This window comes from Elephantulus edwardii, unplaced genomic scaffold, assembly GCF_000299155.1.
Source record: "Elephantulus edwardii isolate Elephantulus edwardi_28Jun2011 unplaced genomic scaffold, EleEdw1.0 scaffold00146, whole genome shotgun sequence".
NCBI lineage: Eukaryota > Metazoa > Chordata > Mammalia > Macroscelidea > Macroscelididae > Elephantulus > Elephantulus edwardii.
The window spans coordinates 5691380-5715865 of NW_006399896.1; the positions used below are offsets into that span (position 1 = coordinate 5691380).

General features: G+C 46.8%; 2 protein-coding genes and 1 pseudogene across 2 annotated transcripts in view; 2 read left to right on the forward strand and 1 right to left on the reverse strand.

The window, feature by feature from the left end:
- Positions 1-1317: 1317 nt before the first annotated feature.
- PPM1F (protein phosphatase, Mg2+/Mn2+ dependent, 1F) overlaps positions 1318-24486 on the forward strand; it is a 67367-nt gene continuing 44198 nt past the window's right edge. Inside the window, exons 1-2 of the mRNA XM_006894602.1 lie at positions 1318-1532; positions 4673-4815. Of these exons, the coding sequence (XP_006894664.1) occupies positions 1327-1532; positions 4673-4815 (349 nt within the window). The 5' untranslated portion in view covers positions 1318-1326. The remainder of the gene's footprint in view (positions 1533-4672; positions 4816-24486) is intronic.
- On the forward strand, positions 16962-17783 carry LOC102849527 (proto-oncogene FRAT1-like). Its single transcript, XM_006894555.1, has one exon. It carries the CDS (start codon positions 16962-16964, stop codon positions 17781-17783), a length of 822 nt encoding a protein of 273 aa, XP_006894617.1.
- On the reverse strand, positions 20640-21326 carry LOC102866930 (annotated as a pseudogene).

The window sequence follows — 24486 nt, forward strand, 5'->3', positions numbered from 1 at the left end:
TCATAGCAAGCCTGTGAACAATGGACCTGAACCCTATCCTGTCCTATTCAATCCTCATCATCTCTGATACACTTGAGCACATTACTACAGTCACTGTTGTCAGTCCATCTGGTTGAGTCTACCTCTCTTTCACCACCCTTCCTTTCTAAGCATGATATCCCTCTCCAAGGGATAGCCACTCCTAGCAACATGACCAGAGTGTGAATAGTACTGAATATCCCATGGATTTCCAAAAGAACAGATAGGTCTTGTGGAAAGTGGAGTCAGAGTGCTCCTTTCCAAGCATATTCCCTTTCCAAGCTTCACCTAGCAGCATGCTCAAAATATGAGACGAAGCTTTGTCATCTTTGCTTCCAAAGAGCACTCCGGCTGTGGAAAGATGGAAGCAGTAGAGGGCGCAGAGCTCATTACTCCTTTGTCCCCATCTCTTTTCCCATCACTCAGCATCATCACTCCAGGTCCCCTGTGTTGTTAAGGATTCAGGGACAGATGAGCTTAAAGCATGAGCCAGGCTGGGTAGGGAGGCCTAGCCTGAGAGCTACCATGCTGCATTAGGAAAGGAGACTTGGTTGGTGAGTGTTGTCAGGACCTGTCAAGGAGAGTATAACTCGTGCAAGCCTGTGAGCAACAGACCCGAACCCTGTCCTATCTTATTCGATCTTCATCATGTCTGATAACACTTTTCGAGCCAGGTTCAGCATCCCGTTGCAGCTTGAAGCCTGTCAAAGATGATGTTCAAGACTTGGTCATGGCCCAGTGTCCTGGGTCAGCACTCTGTCCTCTCCCACCTGAGTCCTGCAGGCCTGTGAAAGGGCCTGGGGTACCCCTTTACTCCCCATCAGGCCTGCTTATGGGTAGCCTTGCTAGCCTCCACACACAGCTTTTCTCCTTTCTGTGCACCCATCTTCATGTCCTAGCAGATGTCTCTTCTTCAGTCTAGTGCCCATTGATATCATATTCTCACCACAGAATGCCCCTCACAGTCCCAGGAACAGATTGAACCCTTTCCACCATCAATGACCAGCTTCCATCGTCCTTTGGCCACCTCTTCTTCAGGGTGTCCCCCACCACCTCTGCTCCCAGGCTGCCTCTCGACCATCCTCTTCTCCCTCTGGCTCAGATGGTTAGTCTTGCCTACTCAGGACACCCCTACCTGCCTTGTGGAGGGGGCAAATAGCCCACTGGCCATCAAAAAAAAGAGCAAGCAGGACTCAGGTCTGCCAAGTTGCAGAGGGTATGACATTTGCTAAAACAGGTTTTCTCCCCACAGTGAGACTGTTCATTGGAGACCCCCTCAACCAGCACAGGTACCGGGATGTGCTCAGAATGGCCTCTGGTGGCCCTCAAGAGAGCAACCAGGAGACCAGCAGGGTGGAGGATGCTCAGGACTTCCTGGACACCTTCCTGCACAACTTTCCAGCACCCCCAAGCCCAGAGAGCCCACTGCCGTGGAAGGCCCCAGGGCCAACACTGAGCCAGGAAGAGGCAGAGGCTGAGCTGGTGGCACTGGCACTGGGCTTCCTGGACAGCAGGTAGGCCGGGCACCTGTGTGGGAGGGCTAGTTGGCTTGTCACCGGTCACATAGAGCCCTGTGCTGCTTTTGTCACTTGGGCAAAGTCAGGATAGGACCACACTGGAGCACCACAGGTCACTGCCCTTCCTTCCACCCCCTCCCCAGCCATCATGGCTGCAGTAGATGCTGCTCAACTTAAAGGTCAGACAGCGGGTGGATTGGAGCAATGTAGCTTGCCCACCAGGCTCCCAAGTAATCAAGAGTCACCTGCTCAAAAACTGCTCCAATCCTGCTTCCTCCTGGCCTGGTTTCAGGACTCCAAGTGGTGGTGGTGTTGTTAGGTGTTGTCAAGTCAAGGATGACTCACAGCAACCCTGTGAAAAACAAATCTGAACCCTGTCCTAGACTGTGACATCATCCTAGTCTCTGAGAACTTGAGCTCACTGCTGCAGTCATTGTGGCAGTCCACCTACTTGAGAATCTTTCTCTTTCACCATCCCTCCACCTTTATAAACATGATGTCCCTCTCCAAGAAATAACTCTCCTAGCAACATGTGCAAAGTGTTAATTGTGTTGGAGAAGAGTACTGAATATCCAAAAGAACAAACAGATATGTCTTGGGGAAAGTGCACCTAGAGTACTCCTTGGAGACAAAGATGGTGAAGCTTCCTCTCTCATACTTTGGACATATTTCCACAGTTGTGAGGCATGAAGAAAAACCTCAGTGCACCAGCCTTCAGAGTTGGGGCTCCTTGTGACACATAATGTTGTGGATCTCTAATCCCCTGCTGAGGGATCCCCCCGGCCTAAGTCCCAGCGGCACCCCCAGTTTGCCTCAGATGCCCTTACACAGTGACATGGCCCTGGAGGTGACCACTCAGACACCTCCAAACAGACTATAGTGGCCTTCAGTGTCCACAGCCTCAGTGCTGCTGCCTGGCTGCCGGTGTGCTCTCCAGGCCTCATTCCAGGGAGCATCCTCTACCATGGCCACCTCTAGCCCTGCTCACACGAGTGCCTGCATGTGACATTACTGAGTATAGCACATCACTGTGCCACCCCAGGGCTGCCACCCTGCCACACGGGGCTCCAAGTTGGAATCCACCACTGATCCATGGGAGAAAATTAGACAGTCTCCTCCTGTTCGATTTACAACATCTGAAAAGCTTCTGGAGGGTCAGCTATGAGTTGATTCAGACTAGACAGCTTTGAGAGTGAGATATGGCAAACTGAAGTAGGAGCTTCTCCAATTTGTCTCTTTGTCTTGGAGACTTACATGTATGTTGTTGTTAGATGCTGTCAAGTTGCATATGACTCATAGAGATCCTGTGAACAACAAATATGAACCCTGTCTTATCCTGTGCCATCCTCATCATCTCGTAACACACTTGAGTCCATTGCTGCATTAACTATATCAGTTCATCTCATTCGGGGGTCTTTCTCTCCTTCACCATCCTTCCACCTTCCCAAGCATGAAGTCTCTCTTAAAGGAATAGCCTCTCATAGCAATGTACCTAAAGTATGTGAGATGAAGCTTCATCTTCTTTGCCTCCAAGGAGTACTCTGGCTACACCTTTGCCAAGATGTATCTGGTTGTTCCTTTGACAGTCTGTGGGATATTCAGCACTTGTCTTCAACACCACAACTCAAAGGCATGAATTATTCTGTCATCCTTAGTCCAGCTCTCAGATGTATAATTGACTGAAAAGACAGTGGCTTGAATCAGCCGCACCTTAGTCCTCAAACTGATATAATTGTTCCTCAGTAATAAGGAGAAGTCCCAGACTGCAGACTTTCCCAGTGCAGTACCTCTCTTGACTGCTGGTACCAAGTAGATCCAAGTAAGATGAAGTTCTTGATAGTCTCAACCTTTTCTCCATCTGTCATGACATTGCCTATGGATCCAGTGGTGAGGATTTTTATTTTCTTGATGTTGAGATGGAATCCATAGAGAGAGAGCAAGGGCTTGTATATGGGGAGGGAGAGGAAAGCAGAATGTGCAGAATTTTTAGTTATACTTCTCTTGGCCAAGTGACCTAGACAGCGGCCATGCTGCAAACTAGTTGGTCTGGTCTTAGCAAGTATCCTTGACGTAATTGCCACCATCTGTGTATCATGGAAAGCTTTGACATCCTGTTGTTGTTGCTATGTACCAAAGAGTTAGAACTGACCCATAGCTGATTCTCCAGCGGGTTTTCAGAGACAGTTAATCACACAGAAGGAAATTGCCCATCCTTCTACAGAGCAACTGGTGACCTTTGGGATTGCAGTGCAACTTCTTGCCACCAGACCACCAGAACTCCTTGACATCCAGTTAGATTAGGGAAAGGGTATCTAGATTGATACTATCTTTATCAGTTGTCTTTAAAGGAGATTGCTGAGGCCAACAGAAAAACAAACAATAAAGAATTCTTTTTTTTTTTAAACAATTCTTAAGAGGAGGATTAGCCTCTCACCTTAAATTGTCAGAAGAGAAAGAAAAGGGATTTAGCCATAAACTTCTGGGGGCAAATAGAAAAGGGCAGCAGAAGAAGAGCTGAAATGAATTTTATAGTTTTATAAGAAAGCTAAAACCACCACTTCTAAGAAAAAGGACATTTTCCCATGAGGTACTGTAAAAATGTTGGCTTCCCCTTGTTACAGGATTAGTTCCTTGAAAGATTAGTTCCTTGTTCATTTCTTTGTTGGTCCCTACCAGTCTTCTCTCCTTCCGCACCAACTCCTTAATGCTCCCCTCTCCTACCCATCAGCTCCCTGAGCCCCCTGGTGCTCCCCTTTCCTGCTCCCTCAAGCCCACAGGCCTCCTATCCCCCCACAGTTGCCAACCACACACCTAGGATATCCCCAGAGCCATTCCCACACCCAGTTCCCTAAGTCCCTGGAGTACTCCAACCATTTATATCCTCTCCTCCCCGATGTGGTCTGTGGAAAATTTCCTATGAGCAGGCCTGATTTCAGGCAGCCTGCCAGGCTGGCGGAGATAGTTGGTAGGGCTCTCTGGCACACCCTCCACTACACTGGGCTCCAAGAGTTCCTGAGCAGGGCAGACAGGACATCTGACCTGCAGAAGGAGCTCCCTAGGGGGCATAAGTGTGTCCCAGGGAGGGTGCTGACATGCCTACCTCACATTCTGTCCCACTGTCGGTGCTCTGTCCCCAGGAGCGCCCCGGAAACACTGGCCTCGACCCTCACCCATGAGGCCATTTGCCAGTTGCTGCAGATGGATCTGTCGGAGTTCAGAAAGCTGCCCAGGTCTGAGGAGCAGGAGGACCCTGAGGAGGAAGACAAGAGCCCTGTGACCTGTGAGTTTCCTTGCTGCAAGATGATCCCAGCTTTGTCTGGCCTCACTGTGGAGGAGGTGGAACCAGAGAGGCCGTGTTGTGGGGGATACCTCAGGGAACCCTGTTTTTGGATGTTGTCAGGATGGCCTGGTCTCTACATCTCTGCTTGTCCTAGCTGCATTGTAGTTGTGTGAGGGGCTGTGTTGAAGGCTGTTACACACCAGGCCTGCGTGTTTTCAGGGTGGACATGCCGAGGGATTATCCCCATTTGTGAGACCAGCATGACATACTGTAGCCACACCAGTCACCCTTGGCTATGGCACCAGCACCTGGTGGGAACAGACAACCTTTATTTCCTGTTCACTCCAATTGCAGAGTCATCCAGGTTGGTGAGGGTTAGTGTTGTGTGTCATCATGACTCTCTCTGATTACCTGCTTCGGCAGTTCTATGTAGCGGTTCCCTTGATGAGAGCTCATAGAACATCTTTACCTCCATTATGAGATTTGCTGGGGGCACCCACTCCTTTGATAGAAAGTTTTCTTTTTTTTTTTTTTTTGTTTTTTGGTTTTTTGGGTTTTTTTAGAAAGTTTTCTTGAGACTTGAATACATGGAATTGGTCCAAGGGTCCATGCTTTGTTCATAATGTAGTCTATTCCTTGCATCTGGCCCGCCACCATCTGGCTTCTGGTTCTCTGGATTTGCACCAGCAGCCTACCAATACTAATTTCAGAAGCCAGCAGTCAACTTTCTAACTTGCCCATCTTGTCTTCACTAGCCTGAGATCTGACTCACAGATGTGGGACTTGCCAGCTTCTACAAGCAACAATATCAGTTTAGAGACTAAGGTGTGCCTAGTCCAGGCCATAGTTTTTCAGTTGCTTGATGTGCATCTGAGAGGTGGGCAATGAATAAACAATCAAGTTCAGCCTGGAGAGGTTGAAACTAAGCTGCCCCTTTGAGGCTAGGATGTGAAGCTCCATCTCACATAATTTGGGCATGTTGCCAGGATAGCCTAGTTCTTATTGAGGGACATCATGTTTGGAAAAGCAGAGGGTCAGCATGGTAGAGGAAGAGCCTGGATGAGATAGATTGACACAGTTACCGTTGTATCCAGGATAGGTATGTCAGAGATGGCGAGGTGAACTTAAGAGCCATTGATAAGGTTCAGAGCCATTGTTCATAGGGTCACTGTAAGTCATAGTCAGTGGCACATAACAGCAACAAGAAGCTCATAGGCCATTTCCTTGAGATACATTTCTATTTATATGTATATAGATGGATTGTTGTGATATGCCATTAAGTCAACTATGACTCATAGCAACTCTTTAAACAATGGATTGGAACCTTGCCCCATCCTGCACCATCCTCACAGTATCCACCATGATCAAGCCCATTTCTGCAGTCACTGGGTCCGTCCATCCTCTTTAAGAGTCTTCTTCTCAGGGGAGCTCTGGTGGCCTAGTGGCAAGAAGCTGCACTGCAATCCCAGAGGCGCACGGTTCAAATCCACCAGATGTTCTGCCAGGAAAGGAGGGACAATCTCCTCCTGTACCAGTCAGATCCGATTTGATGGTACACACACACAAAAAAAATATAATAAAATAATAATAATAAAAAGAGTCTTCCTCTCTTTCTCTGACCCTCGACATCTTTTTCACATGATTTTTTTTTCCTAAGGCCTTGTCCCTCTTGTGATGTCCAAGGAATGTGAGACACTTCACAGTCCTTGCCTCTCAGGAGTACCTTGCTTCTGCTGTCCCAGTATAATTTTTTTTGTTCTGTTGGCACTTTAGTAGTCTTCGCCAGCACCACAGTTCAAAGGAATCAATTCTTCTGTCATCCTTACTTGTTGTCCAACTTTCATACTGTGTCCTAAATTAGGCATATCTTAGTCTTTAAGCTGACAACCATGCTCTTTAGAATTTTGGAGATTTTCTCAATACACCACATCTTTTGATTTTGATTTTTTTTTTTTTACTGTTGTTACCATGGATATTGATTGTGGATCCAAGTAAAATTAAATTGTTGGCAAGTTCAGTCTTTTCTCCATCTGCCATGACATTGCCCGTTGGTCTAATGGTGAGGATTTGGGGGATTTATTGGTGTTGAAATATAATCAGCATTGAAGACTGTAGTAGTCTTTGATCTTGTGCAGTTAAGTGCTTCATATCTTTTTCGTTTTCTGAAGCAAGTTTGTGTCATCAGCATATCACTGGTTGTTCCTCCAATTCTGTTGCCACATTCTTCTTCATATAATCCAGCTTCTTAAATTTTAAGAATGGTGGTTGTTGTTAGATGCTGTAAAGTTGAATACAACTCATAGCAGATCTGAACCCTGTCCTATCCCATGCCATCCTCAACATCCCTGACACACTTGCTCCCATTACCGCAGTCATTCGTGTCACTCTATCTGGTTGAGGATCTTCCTCTATTTCACCACCTCTCTGCCTCCCCAAGCATGATGTCCTGGTCTAAGGAATAGTCTCACCTAGCATGACCAAAGTATGTGAGATGAAGTGTTGTTGTCTTTTCCTTCAAGGAGCACTCTAACTGGATCCTTTTTCTAAGACATGTCTGTCTGTTCTTTCGGCAGTCCATGGGATATTCAGTATTTTCTCCAACATCACAGCTCAAAGACATCAATTCTTCTGTCATCTTTATTCATTATCCCCTCTCAGGCACATAGTAAGTAATTGAAGCACACCTTAGTCCTCAAACATGTCATTGCTCCCCAATAATTTAGAGAGGTCCCTGACTGCAGACTTTCCTAAATCAATACATTTATTGACCTCCTGACTGCTTGTACCAAGGAAGTTGATTCAAGTACAGTGAAATTGTAGACAGATTCAGTCTTCTTATCTATCATGATGTTGCCTATCAGTCCAATGGTGAGGATTTTTGCTTCTTGATGTTGAGATACAATGTATATTGAAGGCTATATTATTGGTTCCTCTGCAGCAAGCAGCTTCAAGTCTTTACTTTCAGCAAGCAAGATTGTATCATCTGCATGTGGCATATCTACTGTATCTGCCATAAGAATGGTAGATATAGATATATAGAGATATAAAATCTCCATTTATTTAGTTTCTCTAGAGACCTTACTGTTGTATGCCATCAAGTCATAACCAACCCATAGCTGACCATCTGACATGTTTTCGGAGACAGTTAATAGCACAGGAGGAAATGCCCATCTTCTTGCAGAACTGCTGGCAGATTCAAATTGTGTGCCTTTGGGATTTCAGCATAGCTTCTTACCACTAGGTCACCAGAGCTCCCAGGAGACTTTAGCCTAAGACAGTACCAAGAGTGATTCTAGAGAAATAATATCATAAAGGTGAATTTTCCAAATAGGTTGTCAAGTCTTGAGTTGACATAAAACTGAAGAACTAGGCTAATGGCAGATGCTGTACAACCACCTCACTCAGTGTTGAGTCGTTTCTGACTCTTTGCATCTCTCCCTGGGAGTGCTGGGCTGTCATTCACAACAGGAAGGTATTCTGCCCCTTTCTCTCCCTTAGAACCACTGATACACAGCCTTGAGTTAGCCACATAGCTCACTATGGACTACACCACCTGTCCTGTACGTCTCAAAAGTCACTCAAGATCCTTGCTATAGTGTGAGGACTGACTGACCGACCGCTGGCCCACTGTTGAATTTCTGAGGCTGTGAAAGGCATAAGAGGAGATTGTCTATCTTTCTCCCATGAAGCCCCTGGGAGATTTGAACTGCCAGGATTGCAGCCTTTGGGTTGACAGCACAAATCCTTAACAGACTGTGAGTCTAGAGTTCCCTTCCTCTATGCCAGAGACTCAGAAACAAAGATAACAGATATGGATGATTATCTTGGAACTGTGAGTTTCAAAGGAAATTAAAAAGAAGGACTTCAAACTTTGGCTGAAGGAAGTAACTCAGAACTTTCAATAAGTTGACAAAGTGGTGAATTGTGAACGGACATGAAAGAGTGTGACCATTTTGAACTTTTGTATTAATTTTAATGAAAGTTTATAGAGACTTAGAGTTTTCAGTCATTCATTGTTGCATTTTTCTCCCTGCCCACCCCCTTCTCCTAATTCTCTCTTCTCCTTGGAAATAAAAACTCTTTCATTGTTACATAATTCCTCCCCCCAAGTCCACTCCACTGTTCTGCCTTCACTCTGGACTTCTGTAATGACAAGAATACCCATTCATGTATCCCTTTTAAACAGTTTTCTCCCTCATCTATTTCAATGAAATATACATCATTCCTCCCCTCCTTTTCTGTCTTCCCTCAACCGTGATGTCAGTCCCATTTTACAACAGTGGCCCTATGCAATATTTACCCTTTTGTGACTGAGATATTTCACTAAGCATAATGTCCTCCAGGGTCATCTACTTTGCAAAATATTTCATTAGTTCCTTGTTTTTCAGTGCTGCATAGTATCCCATTGTGTGAATATACCACAGCCTCTCTATCCATTCGTTTGTTGATGGGCACTTGGGTTGTTTCCAGCTCTTTGCTATTGCGAACAAAGCCACAATAAACATGGGTGGCGGTTATGGTAAATTCCCAGTAGTGGAATTGCTGGGTCAAATGGTATTTCTATTTGCAACTTTTTGAGAAAGCGCCATACAGCCTTCCATAGTGGTTGCACCATTTTACACTTCCACCAACAGTGAGTAAGGGTTCCAGTTTCTCTGCAACCTCGCCAGCATTTGATGTTTGCTGTTCTGTTAAATTTTGATATTCTTACTAGAGTGAGATGATATCTCAGAGTTGTTTTGACATTTTGAACTTTTACAAGCAGCTTTCTGATCTTTCCAGGAACCCGCATCTACAACAGTGTCCACTCCAGCAGGTGGCTGGAAATAAGAAGGGGGCAATCTTCCCACCCCCCACCCCTGTTTTCTGTACCCTTCCTAGGGTCAGGGAAGTGACTTTCCCTCAACCACCCACCAAGCAGTTGGCAGTGTTTCCCTGGCTCCCCTCCTGGCTCCTCTTGAAGCTAGGTTTGCACAATTATCTCCTGCTGAAAGTCCTTCTACAGCATCATATTCAGAGACTCACCCTACCTCTTGGTGCCCGAGTAGTGAGCTGTGGCCAAGACATGAAGTCCTTAGCCTGAAGTCAGCTCCTAGAGTGGTAAAATACCATCTTTGCATTGGGTTCTTCTCTCTGGCTGGCAGAATTTAGCTCTGACTAGATGTTCTTGTGGATTTGGCACCTGGCACACACCACACACATATTTGGAGCAGCTCATCTTCCATGTACTTTGTGCATTATCCTTTAGCATCCCAGGACTAATGTGGTGACTGGCAGAATGACCCGGTGCCTGTCACCCACACAGAGATGTACGCTTCTCTGACTGGGGTTAGGGTAGCTTCTGGAAAGTCAGCTGTGGATCACTTCTGACTCTACAGTACACAACAACAACAGACAACCTAGTTTAGCATGCACATGGATTGGGCTCCAGGTGCCTCGTGCTGAAGAGTGAGTCATCTCCCAGCTGTGTGCCTTTTCTGCACCCATCTCCGAGATGGGCTACCTTAGGCCCCTCTGAGGCAAGCAGAAACTTTCCCAGATGGAGAACTCCACGGCTTGGTGCCACTTAGACCATCACCACATTTTTTCATATATAATTTTTACTTTTTAATTGAGATTTTACTGAGAGTTTACAGAGAACTTTGATCTCCATTCATTCAGTTTTTTCACATTTTCCTCCCTATCCTCCCTCACCCCGGGATTCACATGTTTCTATTTAAAAAAAATTCTTTCATTGTTGCACAGTTTCCACCCCTGACCTCGTCCATTTTGCTATGCACCTCTTATTCTGGACTGTTGTCATGCAAATAATTCCTAATCATATATTCCTTTTAAACAGTTCTTTCCCTCTCTGCTTCAATACAGTGTACATTATTTATCCCTTGTTTTCTTAGTTTCCCCCCAAACCCCATGTCAGTCCTGTTTTATAACAGTGGCATTATGCAATATTTATTCTTTTATTACTGAGATATTTCACTCAGCATAATGTCCTCCAGGGCCACCTATTTTGTATATTTCATGAGTTCTTATTTTTCAGTGCTGCATTCCATTTTATTCCATTCCATCTGTGAATATACAACAGCTTCTCAATCCATTCATTTGTTGATGAGCACTTGGATTGCTTCCATCTCTTTGCATTGTGAACAATGCAGAAATAAACATGAGTGTGCCCATCACCACATCTTGGACCCACCCAGTGCCCTCAGCTACCTCTAAGATGAATAGAACCTCTTGCCTTAGCAGACACTTCAACCCCAGCCTTCTACTGTTGTTATATGCTCTCAAGTTGGAACTGACACATAGCTGACCCTCCAGCAGATTTTCAGAGACAATAAATCACACAGGAGGAGATTGCCTGCCCTCCTGCAGAACATCTGGTTGGTTTGAACCACTTGCTTTTGGGATTGCAGCACAATTTCTTACCACTTGGCCACCGCTAACCTACAAGACCAGTGAAAACACTGTGTGGCATCTTGTCTTGTACAGGCATGATCTATTTCAGCATATAGATTCTGCCCTATTTGTACTTTCCAAGTTATGCCAAGAAATCTGGAGAACAACCACTTGGCCAACTGACTGGAAGAGATCTATATTTGTTCCTATTCCAAAGAAAGGTGACCCAACAGAGTGTGGAAATTACAGAATAATATCATTGATATCATATGCAAGCAAGATTCTGCTGAAGATTATCCAAAAATGACTGGAACAGCACATCAACAAAGAACTGGCCGAAGTGCAGGCTGGGTTTAGAAGGGGTGATGGTACTAGGGATATTGTAGCTAATGTTGGGTGGATCTTGGCTGAAAGCAGGGAGTACCAAAGGAATGTCTGTTTCATTAATTATGCAAAGGCATTTGACTGTGTGGACCACAACAAACTGAGAAGACTGGGGATCCCAAAACACTTGAGCATGCTTATGTGAAACCCATACTTGGACCAAGAGGCATCTTCAGAACAGAGCAAGGAAACACTACATGGTTCAAAATTGGGAAAGGTGTATGCCAGGGGTGTTTCCTATCTCCATACCTTTTCAATCTATATGCAGAACAGATTATCCGGGAAGCTGGGCTCTATGAGGAGAAATGTTGCATCAGGATTGGAGGAAGACTTGTCAATCTGCTTTATGCAGATGACACAACCCTGCTTGCTAAAACTGCGGAGGACCTGAAGTGATTGCTGTAGAAGGTCAAAGACTGCAGCCTTCAGTATGGTTTGAAGCTCAACATCAAGAAAACAAAGATTCTTACCCTGGGCTGATTGGCAGCATCATTATAGATTGAGATTTTTAACAGTTTTAGTTTGCTTGGATCCACAGTCAACACTCTTGGCACCAGCAGCCAGGAAATTAAAAGACATATTGGGGAAAGTCTGCTGTCAGAGACCTCTCCAAAGTACTGAAGAGCAAGGATGTCATGCTGGAGACTAAAATGTGCCTGATACAGGCCATGGTCTTTGCAGTCACTTGCTATGCATCAGAGAGCTGGACAGTGACTAGGGAGGTTAAGAGGAAAATTGAAGCCTTTGAGCTGTGGTGTTGGGGAAGAGTATTGACTGCTGAGAGGACGAACAGGTTCATCCTGGAGAGGATGATACCAGGCTGCTTTTTGGAAGCAAGGTTTCTGAAGCTTCTTACTTTAGACATGTTGCAAGTAGGGACCAGTCCTTGGAGAGGGACGTCATGCTTGGGAGGGTGGAGGGGCAGTGCAGAAGAGGACCCTTGATTAAGTGACTGGGGTAATGGGCTAAGTGTGTCAGAGACAGATAGGCACAGGATAGAGCAGGGTTTAAGACCTAGAAGAAAAGCACCAAGATGTATAGTCAGCTTTTCCAAAATCAAAGAAAAGGAAAGAATACTGAAAGCAGAAAAAGAGGGGAACTTTCAGCAAGATTAAAGGATACAGTGACTGCAGCACAGGGTTTGAGTAGAGCAGAAATCAGGAGGATGGCAGGGGTCAGCCATGGTACTTTTGTGGACAGGCTGTCTGGGAGTCAGAGCCACTTCAAGGCATCCAGCGGCAACAAGAAGCAGACTCTTCCTTCTGTTTTAGCCTGAGATGTAAGCAAGGGACTGATAATTTAGTCTCTGGGTTCTCTGGAGCATAAAGGTGGAGTACCAGACCTGCCTTGTTAGGCTGAAGGAAAAGCCACCCAAAGGCTCAGGGAAGCTGATATGTTAGTGTGGATTTCTGAAATTAGACTCAAGAACCACACATAGACAGCTCAAAGGACGCCCTCGTCACTACAGAAAGGAGGAATGTGTTTTTTCAGGAAGTCCCCACATCTTTAAAGACTGTTTTATGTAAGCTACACTTGACAGTAAGAACTGCACTGATCAATTAAAGCATCGAACTACACTGTGACTGATTGGCTGATTGAACCCCCATAGTAGGAGCCAAGTTGTTTTTGTTGTTGTTATGTACTTTTGAGTTAGAACTGACCTCCAGTAATTATTCAAAGGCTATAAATTACACAGGAGGAGACTGCCCATCTTTCTCCCACAGAGCACCTGGTGGATTAGAACTGCAGACCCTTGCATTGGTAACACAGTCCCTTGCCAGTAAGCCACCAGACCTCTCTGGGAGCTAGGTGGCAGCACTTAATTGACAAAGATAGGTGTAGTTATTATCGTAATGTAGAATGCCATGAAAGTCATAATCCAGATGGTCTAACTTGAGTGAGTTTAAGGCATGTCACACCCTAGGAGTGAAATAGATGAGAAATCGGCTTGATCTGTACAAGCAGAAGAATTCTAGGTCAAGTGCTTGACGTTCTAACTTGAATAATGAGAAAAGAGAGTCACAGCCCCTCAATCAATTCCCAGACTTGACCCACAATGCCTTGAGTAAATGGCAAGCCAAATCCCCTTGAGAAGGGACCCCACTATACTGCCAAAATTTTACACATTTAATCTTTCTCTAGCCTTCCATGATGGGATTCTTTTATGAAAGGGGATGTTCATTGGAGAAAGGAAATAATCAGATGTTTGAAGCTTACTTAGCACTGGCTTTGAATTGACACTAACTCCAGGAGACCCAAACATCAGGGGGGATCACCTGAGAGAGTGGTGTGTAGAGTCAGGCAGTTCATGGAATCTTCATGTGTGCCTTGACAGGTGTGCCTAAACTGTTCTGTAGGTAGTTGTGTCTGTAGATAATCCTATAGACTAGAACTGCCCCTTCCCAGTAGAATAATAAACCAGAATCAATACTGTATTCCTAGAAGAATTGAAGAGATTAGAGCCACCCCAAAGATTTGAAGGATCCAGATAGCAGTTCATACCGTCTCCCTATTCAACCTATGTATTTGTTCTCCACGAAAAACAAATGGATCTTGGAGAATGACAGCTGATTATCGTAACTTAACCTGGCAGTGGCAGATGGCATCTGTTCTTCCAGATGGAACTTCATTACTTGAACAAGTCCCTTAATACTGATATGCAACTATTAATCTGGTCTGTGCCTTTTTCCCCCATTTTAGTTTTGCCAGAATCATTAAAAGCAGCTTACCTTCAGTTGGTAAGTTCAACAATCTACCCACCTACACTGCCCTATGCCAGAGGTAGATCAGCTGTCTATCACTATGTCATAATTTAGTTCATAGGACCTCAGTCACCTTTCTCTTCTGTGAGACTTCACACTGGCCTGTTATATTGGTGACATTATGCCAGTTAGACACAGGAACATTGAAGTAGTAGCAGTAACTCTAGATGTCACTGATTCGAGTATGACTCACAGCAACCCTGTGAAGAACAGATCGGAGCCATGTCCTTTTCCTGTGCCAACTTGATCATCTCTGACACTCTTGAGCTCAGTAATGCAGTCATTGTGTCAGTCCATCTTGTTGACCCTCTTGCACTGACCCTCCACTTTCCCAAGCATGATGTTCTGTTCCAAAGAACAACATGGCCAGAGTATGTGAGGCAAAACTTTGTCATCTTCTTTGCCTCTAAGGAGCACTCCACCTGCTTTTTTTTTTTTTTCAAGATGTATCTGTTTGTTCTCTTTGGCAGTCCATGGGATATTCAACTCTTCTCCAGCACCACAGCTAAAGGCATCATTCTGTCATCTTTATTCATTGTCCAGTTCAGTCACAACTTAGTCTTCATACTGCCTTCATTGCTTCTCAAAACTTGGGAGAAGTCACTGACAGTGGACTTGCCCAATGCAGTTTGTCTCCTAATTTACATGCTAAGTGATAGGAAATGAACCCATCAAAAAATCAAGTACCTTTCACTTCCACGAAATTCCTAGAGGTTCATTTGTGTGAGACATGCTGAAGTCATGGATAAGTTACTGCATCTGGTCCCTGCCCCAGCTGAAAAGGTGACCCGGTACCTGGCAGAACTCTGGATCTTAGAGGCCATATGCCCTTCATTATTGTTGCTACTCAGCCCGTTTATCAAGTAACTGGAAAAGCTGCTGGTTTTGAGTGTGACCCGGAACAGGAGAGGGCTTCAGACACTGTGCAGGTTGTTCTGCCACTTGAGCTACATGATCCAGCTGATCAGGTGCTGATTGATTAAGGTGGCAGTGACTGTTAGAGGTACTGTTTGGAATCTAGCAGGACTCTGTTGAGTGAATCACAGTGCAAACCTTTATGGTCTTGGGACAAAAAAACTCCTGCCATCCACTGTAGACACCCGCTCTCCTTTTGAGATAAAGCTTTTGGCTTGGTTTTGGTCCTTGGCTTTAGAAGATACTCAGTATCTAACCATGGTCCATCAAGTCACCATGTGACTTGAGCTGGGTGTTAGACCTGAGCCTAGTGCCATAAAGTTGGATGTGACAGCAGAATTTCATCATTAAATTAACATCATAGTTACAAGAATGGAATGAAGTAGAACCAGAAGGTACGAGTAAGTGACATGATGAATTAACCTGAATGCCCATGATCTCTACTCCTGTCTTGGGACTTTTCCACCAGACTCCATCTTTGCTCTGTTTGTGGACTTTCTTTGGATCATTTGACTGAGAAAGAGAAAACTCAGACCTTTTTTCCAGATAGTTCTTCACAGTGTGCAGTTACAACTCAGAAGTAGATAGTGACAGCACTGTAACCTCTTTTGAGACGTCCTGGAGGTTGGTGGTGAGGGGAAACCTCACTCTGACGAGAACGTGGGCAGTGCACCTTTTCTTCAAAGGAGGCGTGGCCAGACATGTGCTTATCTGTGGATTCGTGGGCTGTGGCTCATGCTTGGCTAGCTGGTCAGGAACTTGGAAGGAATGATTAGGAAGTTGGTGAGAAGGAGGTGTAGAGAAGAGACATGTAAGCAAACCTTTCTGAATGGGCCAAAGATGTAAATATGTTTGTGCCTCCTGTCAGTGCATTCACCCGTGGATGACCTCAGCAAGCCACTCTTTCGATCCCCAATAGGCTCATGAACTGAGTGACTGTGGTGGTAAGGATGGAGATTACCGCCATATGGGTTCAGTAACATGGACTGCTCCTCAAAGAGGCTAGTTTGGCTACTGATACAGATACAGTGTGTCAAAAACAGAGACCAATACTAAACTCCTGATAGGGAGCCATCCTCAAGGATAGCTGCCGCAGCTCAGGATCAATTACATTGGATGGCTACCAGCATGTTCTTAGTGGAGTAGACACTCTGGAATTGGATCTGCCTTCCATGTATGCAGTGCTTCTACCAAGAACACCATCCATCCAAAACAAATTAAGTGAGGTGCTTGACCCATGCTCATAGAGTCTGCTGGTCATATTTTCTTTCATCCTAAAACATCTGACTTGATCAAATGACAGAATGGCCTTTTAAAGATACATTTTTGGCACCAGTTAGGTGGCAGTATTTTTCAGGACAAAGCATTGCTTTTTAAGAGATAGTTTATCCTTTAAACAAGGATCTACTATATTGAGCTATTTCTCCAACAGCCAGGATTCATGGGTCCAGGAATCAAGTGCTGGGAATGGGAATGGCATCATCCCTGTTACCTCTAGAGACCACTCAGAAATGTTTGTTTTGGCTCCCGCGGCTGCTGCGGGATCCGGCTTCCGCGTCCGCCTGCCCTCCCCCCCCCCCCCCCCCCCCCCGTTTTGGCCTTAGCACCGTTAGCACCGCGGCCAACCTAGCCTGGAGAGAAGCCGAGTGGCCAGCGGAGCCAGGAGAACTCCGGGTGCCCGGGCAGAGGGCCATGCCGTGCAGGACAGAGGAGGAAGAGGAAGCCAGCGAGGAAGCGGAGGGGAAGGAAGAAGAGGAGAGCAGCGTCCTCCTCCTGGAGCATTCGGTGACGCTGGGCGGCTCGGGCGAAGTGGACCGGCTGGTGGCCCAGATCGGCGAGGCGCTGCAGCTGAACGCGTCCCAGGACAGACCGGCCTCCCCGTGTGCACCACCCGGGCCGCCGCTGCAACCCCCGCGACCCCTGCCCGCTGTGCCGAGGGACAAGGCCCGGCCCCCGGCCCTGCCTCTGTTTCTGTCGCCTGCGCCCTCGTCGACCGAAGCCGCCGGTCCCGGCGCCCTGCGCTGCACCCTCGGGGACCGCGGCCCTGTGCGGGGCCGGGCTGCGCCCTACTGCGTGGCGGAGCTCACCGCCGGCTCCGGCGCGCTGCCGCTGCTATCCCCCCAGCCTGGCTTGGATGGGCCTCAGGGATCCGACAAGCCCGGCGCCCCGCTGCCGCTGTCTGGCCCCCACCGGCGAGGTAGGCTCCGTGGTGCTGCCTCCTCCCGCCGCCTGCTACAGAGACGCGGGCCCCAATCGGAAGCCCGCACCAGTGACGATGACCCGCCCCGGCTCCAGCAGCAGGTAGTGCTCACCGGGAACCTCATCAAGGAGGCGGTGCGGAGGCTGCAACTGCAAGCAAAGCTTCCCCAACGCCCACCCCTGGGACGCGTGGCAACGGCCCCAGCGCATGAGCCCCTTTCGCCCCGCAACCCTCGAGCAGCTTTTAGTGACCCTGGCACGTACAGGAGGAGTGCACCGCTCAGGGCTGCGGACCTTCTTGTCCCTGGTAGCTAACACTCCTCGGGTGCCCACAGCGCCAGCCTCGAGGGCTCAAGGTTCCCTGGAAGCTGCAGTTCTGCCCAAAGCTGGTGGAGAACTCGCGCTTTTATAAGCTGGAAAATTAAGCTAATGAAGAGGCAGACTCAAAATCTCGCCCATGTTTCCTCGGGAAGCTGAGGGAGAACACCTCTTTGAAACGCAGGCCCTATTTAACGCAGGTTACAGTTCACACCCCAAGATTACAGTTATGGTAAAACAAACCTGTACTGGTGGCACAGCGTGCTGCCCCCCTGGAGACTCAAGGACCCTCTAGCCAAGTGGCCCAAGTCCACCCTTCTCAAGACTGCAGAGCTGGAGAAGGATGCTGGCCAAGACAGGGCCTCAACACCCTCCAGCCAGTCTCACTGGGCTCTGGCTGGAAGATATCCCAGTTACTTGATTGACTTTTTCAGGGCTGGTTCCTGATGCATTTGGGGGAAGAAATAGGAGTAGACATCGATAATTTCAACTAGTACCCCAAACTGCCAGACTTGAACATTTGTATTGGGGGGAGGGGGAGGCTTATGTCTTTAGAGGTGCTCCTCCTTAATACAAAACGCATGTAATGTGAAACAAACCTTTAGGGATTGAATAGAAGTAGCCTTTTTTCCTTGCACCTTCTTAGTTCTGCACAGCCTTGGTGGAAGGCTGTGTGTCTAGGGTAGGAAAGTACTGGTGCCAGGGGCACAGGAGGTGTGGAGTGACAGCCAGGTAGGGTGAGGCGCGCAGTAGCCCTCATAAGAGCATGGTAACAGCCTGGAGTTTAAGGTCAGTTTCTGGGGCGCTCTGAAGGTTTCGAGGGGCTCCAGACTGGCAGAGGAGCTGCGTACTCCAGGAAGAGCATGGTGTTTTGCAATTGCTGGAGTCTGCTGAGGACACTGAGTACCGCTACCACCGCTGGCGTGGTGAGGTGGGGCCGAGCCAGGCGCTGCTGCTTCCGATGGGGTGGGCAGCCGCCCCTGGCCACCCTCCCGGCTGCACCAGACACTTGCCCTGAAGCCTCCCCCCCCCCCCCCCCCCCCCCCCCCCCCCCCCCCCCCCCCCCCCAACCCCCCCCCCCCCCCCCCCCCGCGCGTCCTTCTTCTGCCCCTCGGCGCTGCTGCTGTCCTACTGAAGCGAATGTCGCTGGCGTTCCTAGGGGCCCGGGCTGGAGACTTGGGAGAGGCCACGTGACAGCCACTCCAGGGAAACAGCCTAACACACAGCAGCTTATAATGGGCTCTCCGGGACCATTTGCACTAACAGCTGCCATTCCCTGGATAGATGGAGTTGATTTCCTCCTCCTAACCCTCCCCCAGCCATGCCCACTCTCTTTTGTAAGTGAGGGAAACCGGGTAGAAAAGGAGACCCTCCAAACGGTGAAGCTGCAGGCTTGGCCTTTGTGAACCGTGCTGAGGAACTTGGAGCATGCTGCTTGCTCTGAGGGAGCAAACCCCTTCATGTTCTTGTTCTAATTTTATAAGATTCAGTAGTTTGTCCATCATCCAGATGTGGCTTTTGACATAACTACACTTCCCACCAGAGTGTCTGAAACTGTGGCTGTCCTGATCATAGGATTTTATCTTAAGTCTGTTTTGAATAAATGTGTTGGGTTTTAAAAAAAAATGTTTGTTTCCTGTGGCTGCATCCCAGTGCTCTACGGATATGGAAGCCTTTGATCCAAGGGGAGGGTACCCTGACATAAGGCCCAGCATCTATTTCAGGTCGCCTATGCCTCTAGATCAACAGGCAAAGAAGGGAGTTACTGTATTGTCTAGTTGGACAGTTATTACACAACAGAGGGAGAGGAAAATATGTTTGGAATTCAGGCCATTCCTTATATCATCCCTTAGCATTACCATGTGTTGTGATTAAAGCTACTGGGAAATGACAGCAGCCCAATTCTGACATGACTGCTAATAGCCCAGCCTTGTCATTAATGAAGATTTGGGTCACTCCACTAGGCAAAGAACCATGAGTAGCTGAGGGCAAGGGAATACAGAGTGATAGTTTGGTACTCCTAAATATAGTTTACAGCCACATAGTTGTAAAAATAAGTAATTACTAGCAGGAAGGTCTTCCTTGTTTGTTTTTTTCATTTATAAAATATGCAGACAGGGCTAGTGTGTATCTAGTTGTGTCATGTTAGGTACAACTATGATTCTGTTACTGTATATTAAAGGGAGCTCTGGTAGCCTAGGAGTTGCACTGCCAACTCAAAAGTAGACAATTCAAATCCACCAGCTGCTCCATGAGAGAAAGATGGACAGTCTCTTCCAGTGTGATTCACTGCCTCTGAAAACCTACTGGCGGGTCAGCTAAGAGTTGGTTCAGACTCGACAGGACTTAACAGCAGTGTGGTATATTTATAAATGGCAAGGTGCTGATAAGTGGATGCATATGGTTGTGTGTAAATTTGGTTGCTTGAGATTCTCTAGTTTAGCAGTGATAATTGTCTTTATTCTTTTGCTTAGATCTTTTATAATGCACTCATTCCTTCCAAGAGTCTTACTGTCATGTTGTCACCTCTATGAAAATAATCTGCTATGAGCAGCCAGTCATATGAAGGGACTTTCCCTGGGGATGTATAGCTCTAGATACTTGGTAAAGCCCACTTACTTTTTGCTTCATCTGAACCCTTCATCTGTCCTGTACATCTCAGTTGCACCAGCAGCCTGCCATGTTGCCTGCTGATTCTGGATTTGTCATCATAGGAAGCATCAAGCCTCACACAGACTTAGAACCTGCAACAAGCTTATGAACCATTTCCTTTCTTTTTTTTTTTTTTAAAGTTTGCAAATTCTTTATATTTCTAGCTGTTCAGACAAATATTTTTGAGAGCTTAGGTTACCTCTAGTGGCGAAACCAGAGCCAGCTGTTAAGCAGTCAAACACTACAGAAATTGAATACATGACCATTTCTCTTTTAGCACATTCTTTGTTCTCTTCTTCCAGAAGCTGTAGATGTCTATTTAGCTTGATTATCTGTTGTCTTAAGGAAGCTGCAGCTACAACAGTCATGTCATCTGTAGTTGCTTCAATTGATGTATCTGTATTTGAAATACCATGCATGGAGTCATTCCTGACCAGCTGTCCATTCTGGCGAACAGCATTTTCACTCATAAAACGCTCTCTTTTTAGTCTGCCCACTGCCCGAATTTCTCCATTTTGAGGGGTTGGAGCAGGTCTTTCTAAATCCAGAAAATCTAGCTGTCTTTCACTCAGTGTGAGAACATGGTGAGGGGAGGTGTTTTGAGCGCCAAAGGCTTAAAGAGAGTAGATAAGGTCAAGGTCTGCCGGTCTTGAAAATGGAAGGTCTTCATTGTTTCCTACAGCAACAAACCTCTCCGGAACCTGCATGATCACAATGGGATTCAGAGCTCCTTCCTGAAATCTTTGTTCCGGGTCAGCATTCTGTGGCACCACTTTTAATTTTTCTGGGACTCATTCGCTGACTGATGCCTTCAGTGTATTCCATTTCATACTGAATTCAACTGATTTCCACCATCTCAGAACCTGTGGGAGAAGGAAGCGCTGCCCCACTCACCAGCTGTGTCACAACTACTGCTTACTTTCTGTGCTTCATATTAAATCCTTCCACCTGCTTCAGTGGCGTGTGCTGGACTTAAAGCCATTTGTGTCCTCTGGGCCCCGGGCAGGTGTCTGGTGAGGGCCACTGCCTGCTGGCTCCCAGGCACTCAGGTGGACGCTCGCGCAGGCCATTGGCCGAGCGCATGGAAGTGCTGGGACAAAGCACCCATGAACCATTTTCTTAATCCACATCCCTGTCTTTGTGTGTGTATGTGTGTATGTGTGTATGGTTTTGTTTCTACGGAGAACCCAGCCCGAGACATGTAGGAGATAATACTGTTCCACTTCAAGCATGAGGAAGCAGAGGTGCTAACTCATGTCTGAACTCGGACACACTTGCACTCTGCCCAGCCAGTGAGCCCCTAGATGAGTGAGGCCAGGGGTTTTGCAGTAGATGATGTGTGTAATGGTATAGCTGCAAGCTGGGGTGCACACCTTTTAGCCCCCTGTAATCCAGCTCAGGACCATGAGGCAAAGAAAGTGATATTCCAGGTTACAGCCCCAAGTTGAAGGGCGGCCCTGAGCTGCAACCCCCAGAGACTGCTGGTGAGCAGACACAGCTAGCAAAACCTAGGAATCTGGAAGCTCTGGTGGCCTAGTGGCAAGAAGCTGCACTGCAATCCCTGAGGCTCACGGTTCAAATCCACCAGATGCTCTGCCAGGAAAGGAGGGACAATCTCCTCCTGTACCAGTCAGATCTGATTTGATGGTACATGCACGCACAAATAATAAAATAAAAATTTAAAAAAAAAACAACAAAAACTTAGGAATCTGGGAAGCCAGCAGACTGCCAATGGAGCCATCCTGTTAAACTTTATCTTAAAATGTGTCATTCTCCTAGCAATTTTTTATACTTTTATTTTTAGAAAGAAGTTTATTAGAAAAAAGAACTTTGCAGAAGAACTGTGAAGGGAAAAGGCAGCACTAGCCTAGTAATTAATTTTTATTATAGCTCCCCTGTTGTTGTTGTGTACCATCAAGTCAGAATCAACCCATAGCTGACTCTCTAGGGGGTTTTCAGAGGCAGTTGATCATACAAGAGGAGACTGTCCATCCTTCTCCCGCGTAGCTCCCTAGTAATTTAATTTTTATTATAGCCCCCATGTTTGTTGTAATTCCCCTAGTAATTAATTTATTTTATAAAAGTATTGGTCCACATTAGGAGACCATGTTGTTCTTGCTGTGTATTGTCGAGTCAGAACCAACCCATAGCTGACCCTTCTATGGGTTTTCAGAGACGATAAATCACATGGGAGGATATTGCTCATCTTTCTCACATGAAACCACATACTTTGGCATTGACAGTATAATTACCTAGTAGCCTGGCAGTAAGAAGATAGTCTACAATCCCAAAGACATACAGTTCAAATCCACCAGCTGCTACACTGGAGGAGGATAGGCAGTCTCCTCCCAAGTGATTTACTGCCTCTGAAAACCTGCTGGATGGTCAGCCATGGGTCAATTCCAGCTCCGTGGCACACAACAACAAGCTAACAGAGCACTCTGGATCATGGTGGTTGCAAAATGATTGAGTGAGTACTTGGCTACTAACTAAAACTCAAGAAGTTCCAGGTCAGCCAGAGGTACCTCAGAAGAAAGACAGGGTTTTCAGAGGCAGTAAATCACATGAGAGACTCATCCTTCTCCTGCAGAGCAGCTGATGGATGCAAACTGTGTACCTCTGAGACTGCAGTGCAGCTTTTTACCACTAGGTCACCAGAGCTCCCCAGTAGCAGCATAGAACATGCTGATATAGTATCAAGTGTCAGAAGGATAAGAAATTACATAAAGCCTCTGATTTTCCACCAACCTTGACCCCAGAAGTCATGGCAAGAAAAGTCTGAAGCAACTCTCCCTCTGGCAAGCAGAGCTCTGGGCTGTTACTGGGCCTAAAATCTGCAGCCCAGTATCTTGTTGGCTGTTAGTTCCTCAGTAGGCAGAGCTCACATCTTTGAGTTATAACTGGATTCAAGTAGTTGCTGTGTACTGTGGAGTCAGAACCAACCCCATAGCTGAACCCTCGCAGGTTTTCAGAGGCAGTAAATGACACAGTAACTGGGATAATGGGGGTAGATGTGTTGGAGTCAGACTGGCTCAGGATAGCGCAGGCTTCAGAGCTATTGTACACAGTGTCACCATGAGTCAGAGGTGACTCAATGGCACAGAACAACAACAACAAATCGCATAGAAGGAGATTGCCCAGCTTTCTCTCATTGGTGGATTTGAACTGTGTGTCTTTGTGTTGACGGAACAATTCCTTACCACTAAGCCACCAGAACTCCCAGTATTCAAGCAAAGGGCAAGTCAAAGTCTTAACAGCAGGAGGGAGAGCTCAGCCCAGCTTTCCAGGTCTTTGCGCCCGGGAAGAGGGTCTACACAGGTGATCCCTGGGTGTAGCCTGTATCATACCTGCTTCATCATCATAAGAACGGTGAGCTGTACTCCACATCTTCCCTCCACTCGAGCACTACCAGAAATTTGCTTTAATGGCGGGGGCAGCCTACAAACTGCTTCCCAGCTAGCACCCCCAATTCCTCACAGGTTGTGTGGGGACCCTGGACAGTTAAAATACCAAAAAATAAACAACATCAGCAAAAGAAGTTGTCATCAGTTCGCTTGGAAGACCTTGCATATGTGTGAGAGTAGAATTATGTTCCACGGGCCGTGCTCATGGACATGAGTTGTGGTGTTCTTTTTTTAAAAAAAAAACAGATTTTCTTCCGAGTCTCACTGCAAAGACACATATCATCAGCCTTTTGTTTAGCAGCCGCATGTTTGACCTTCTGCACTGCCAGGGGACTCATCTGGTTAGAGAAGCCCAAAGTTAGCTGGGCTCTCCTTTCTGCCATCAAGTGACCCTGGCTTCCTGGCTGGCTGGACAGAGAAGCACAAGGTGAGGAGCCCAAGGTGGGGCTGTGGAACCAAGAGGAGACTCCAGCCAAAGGGAACTTGCCTGCTGGACAGAAAACAATGGCTGCCTGTGACCAGTGCCACTGGCCACCCACAAGTTCTAGGAAGTGAGAGAAGCTGTGCACTGTGTCTAGATAAAATAGGAAGCAGGGCTTGCAAAGACATGGCCCTGGTGCTGATTGGATCCTGCCCCTCCAAAG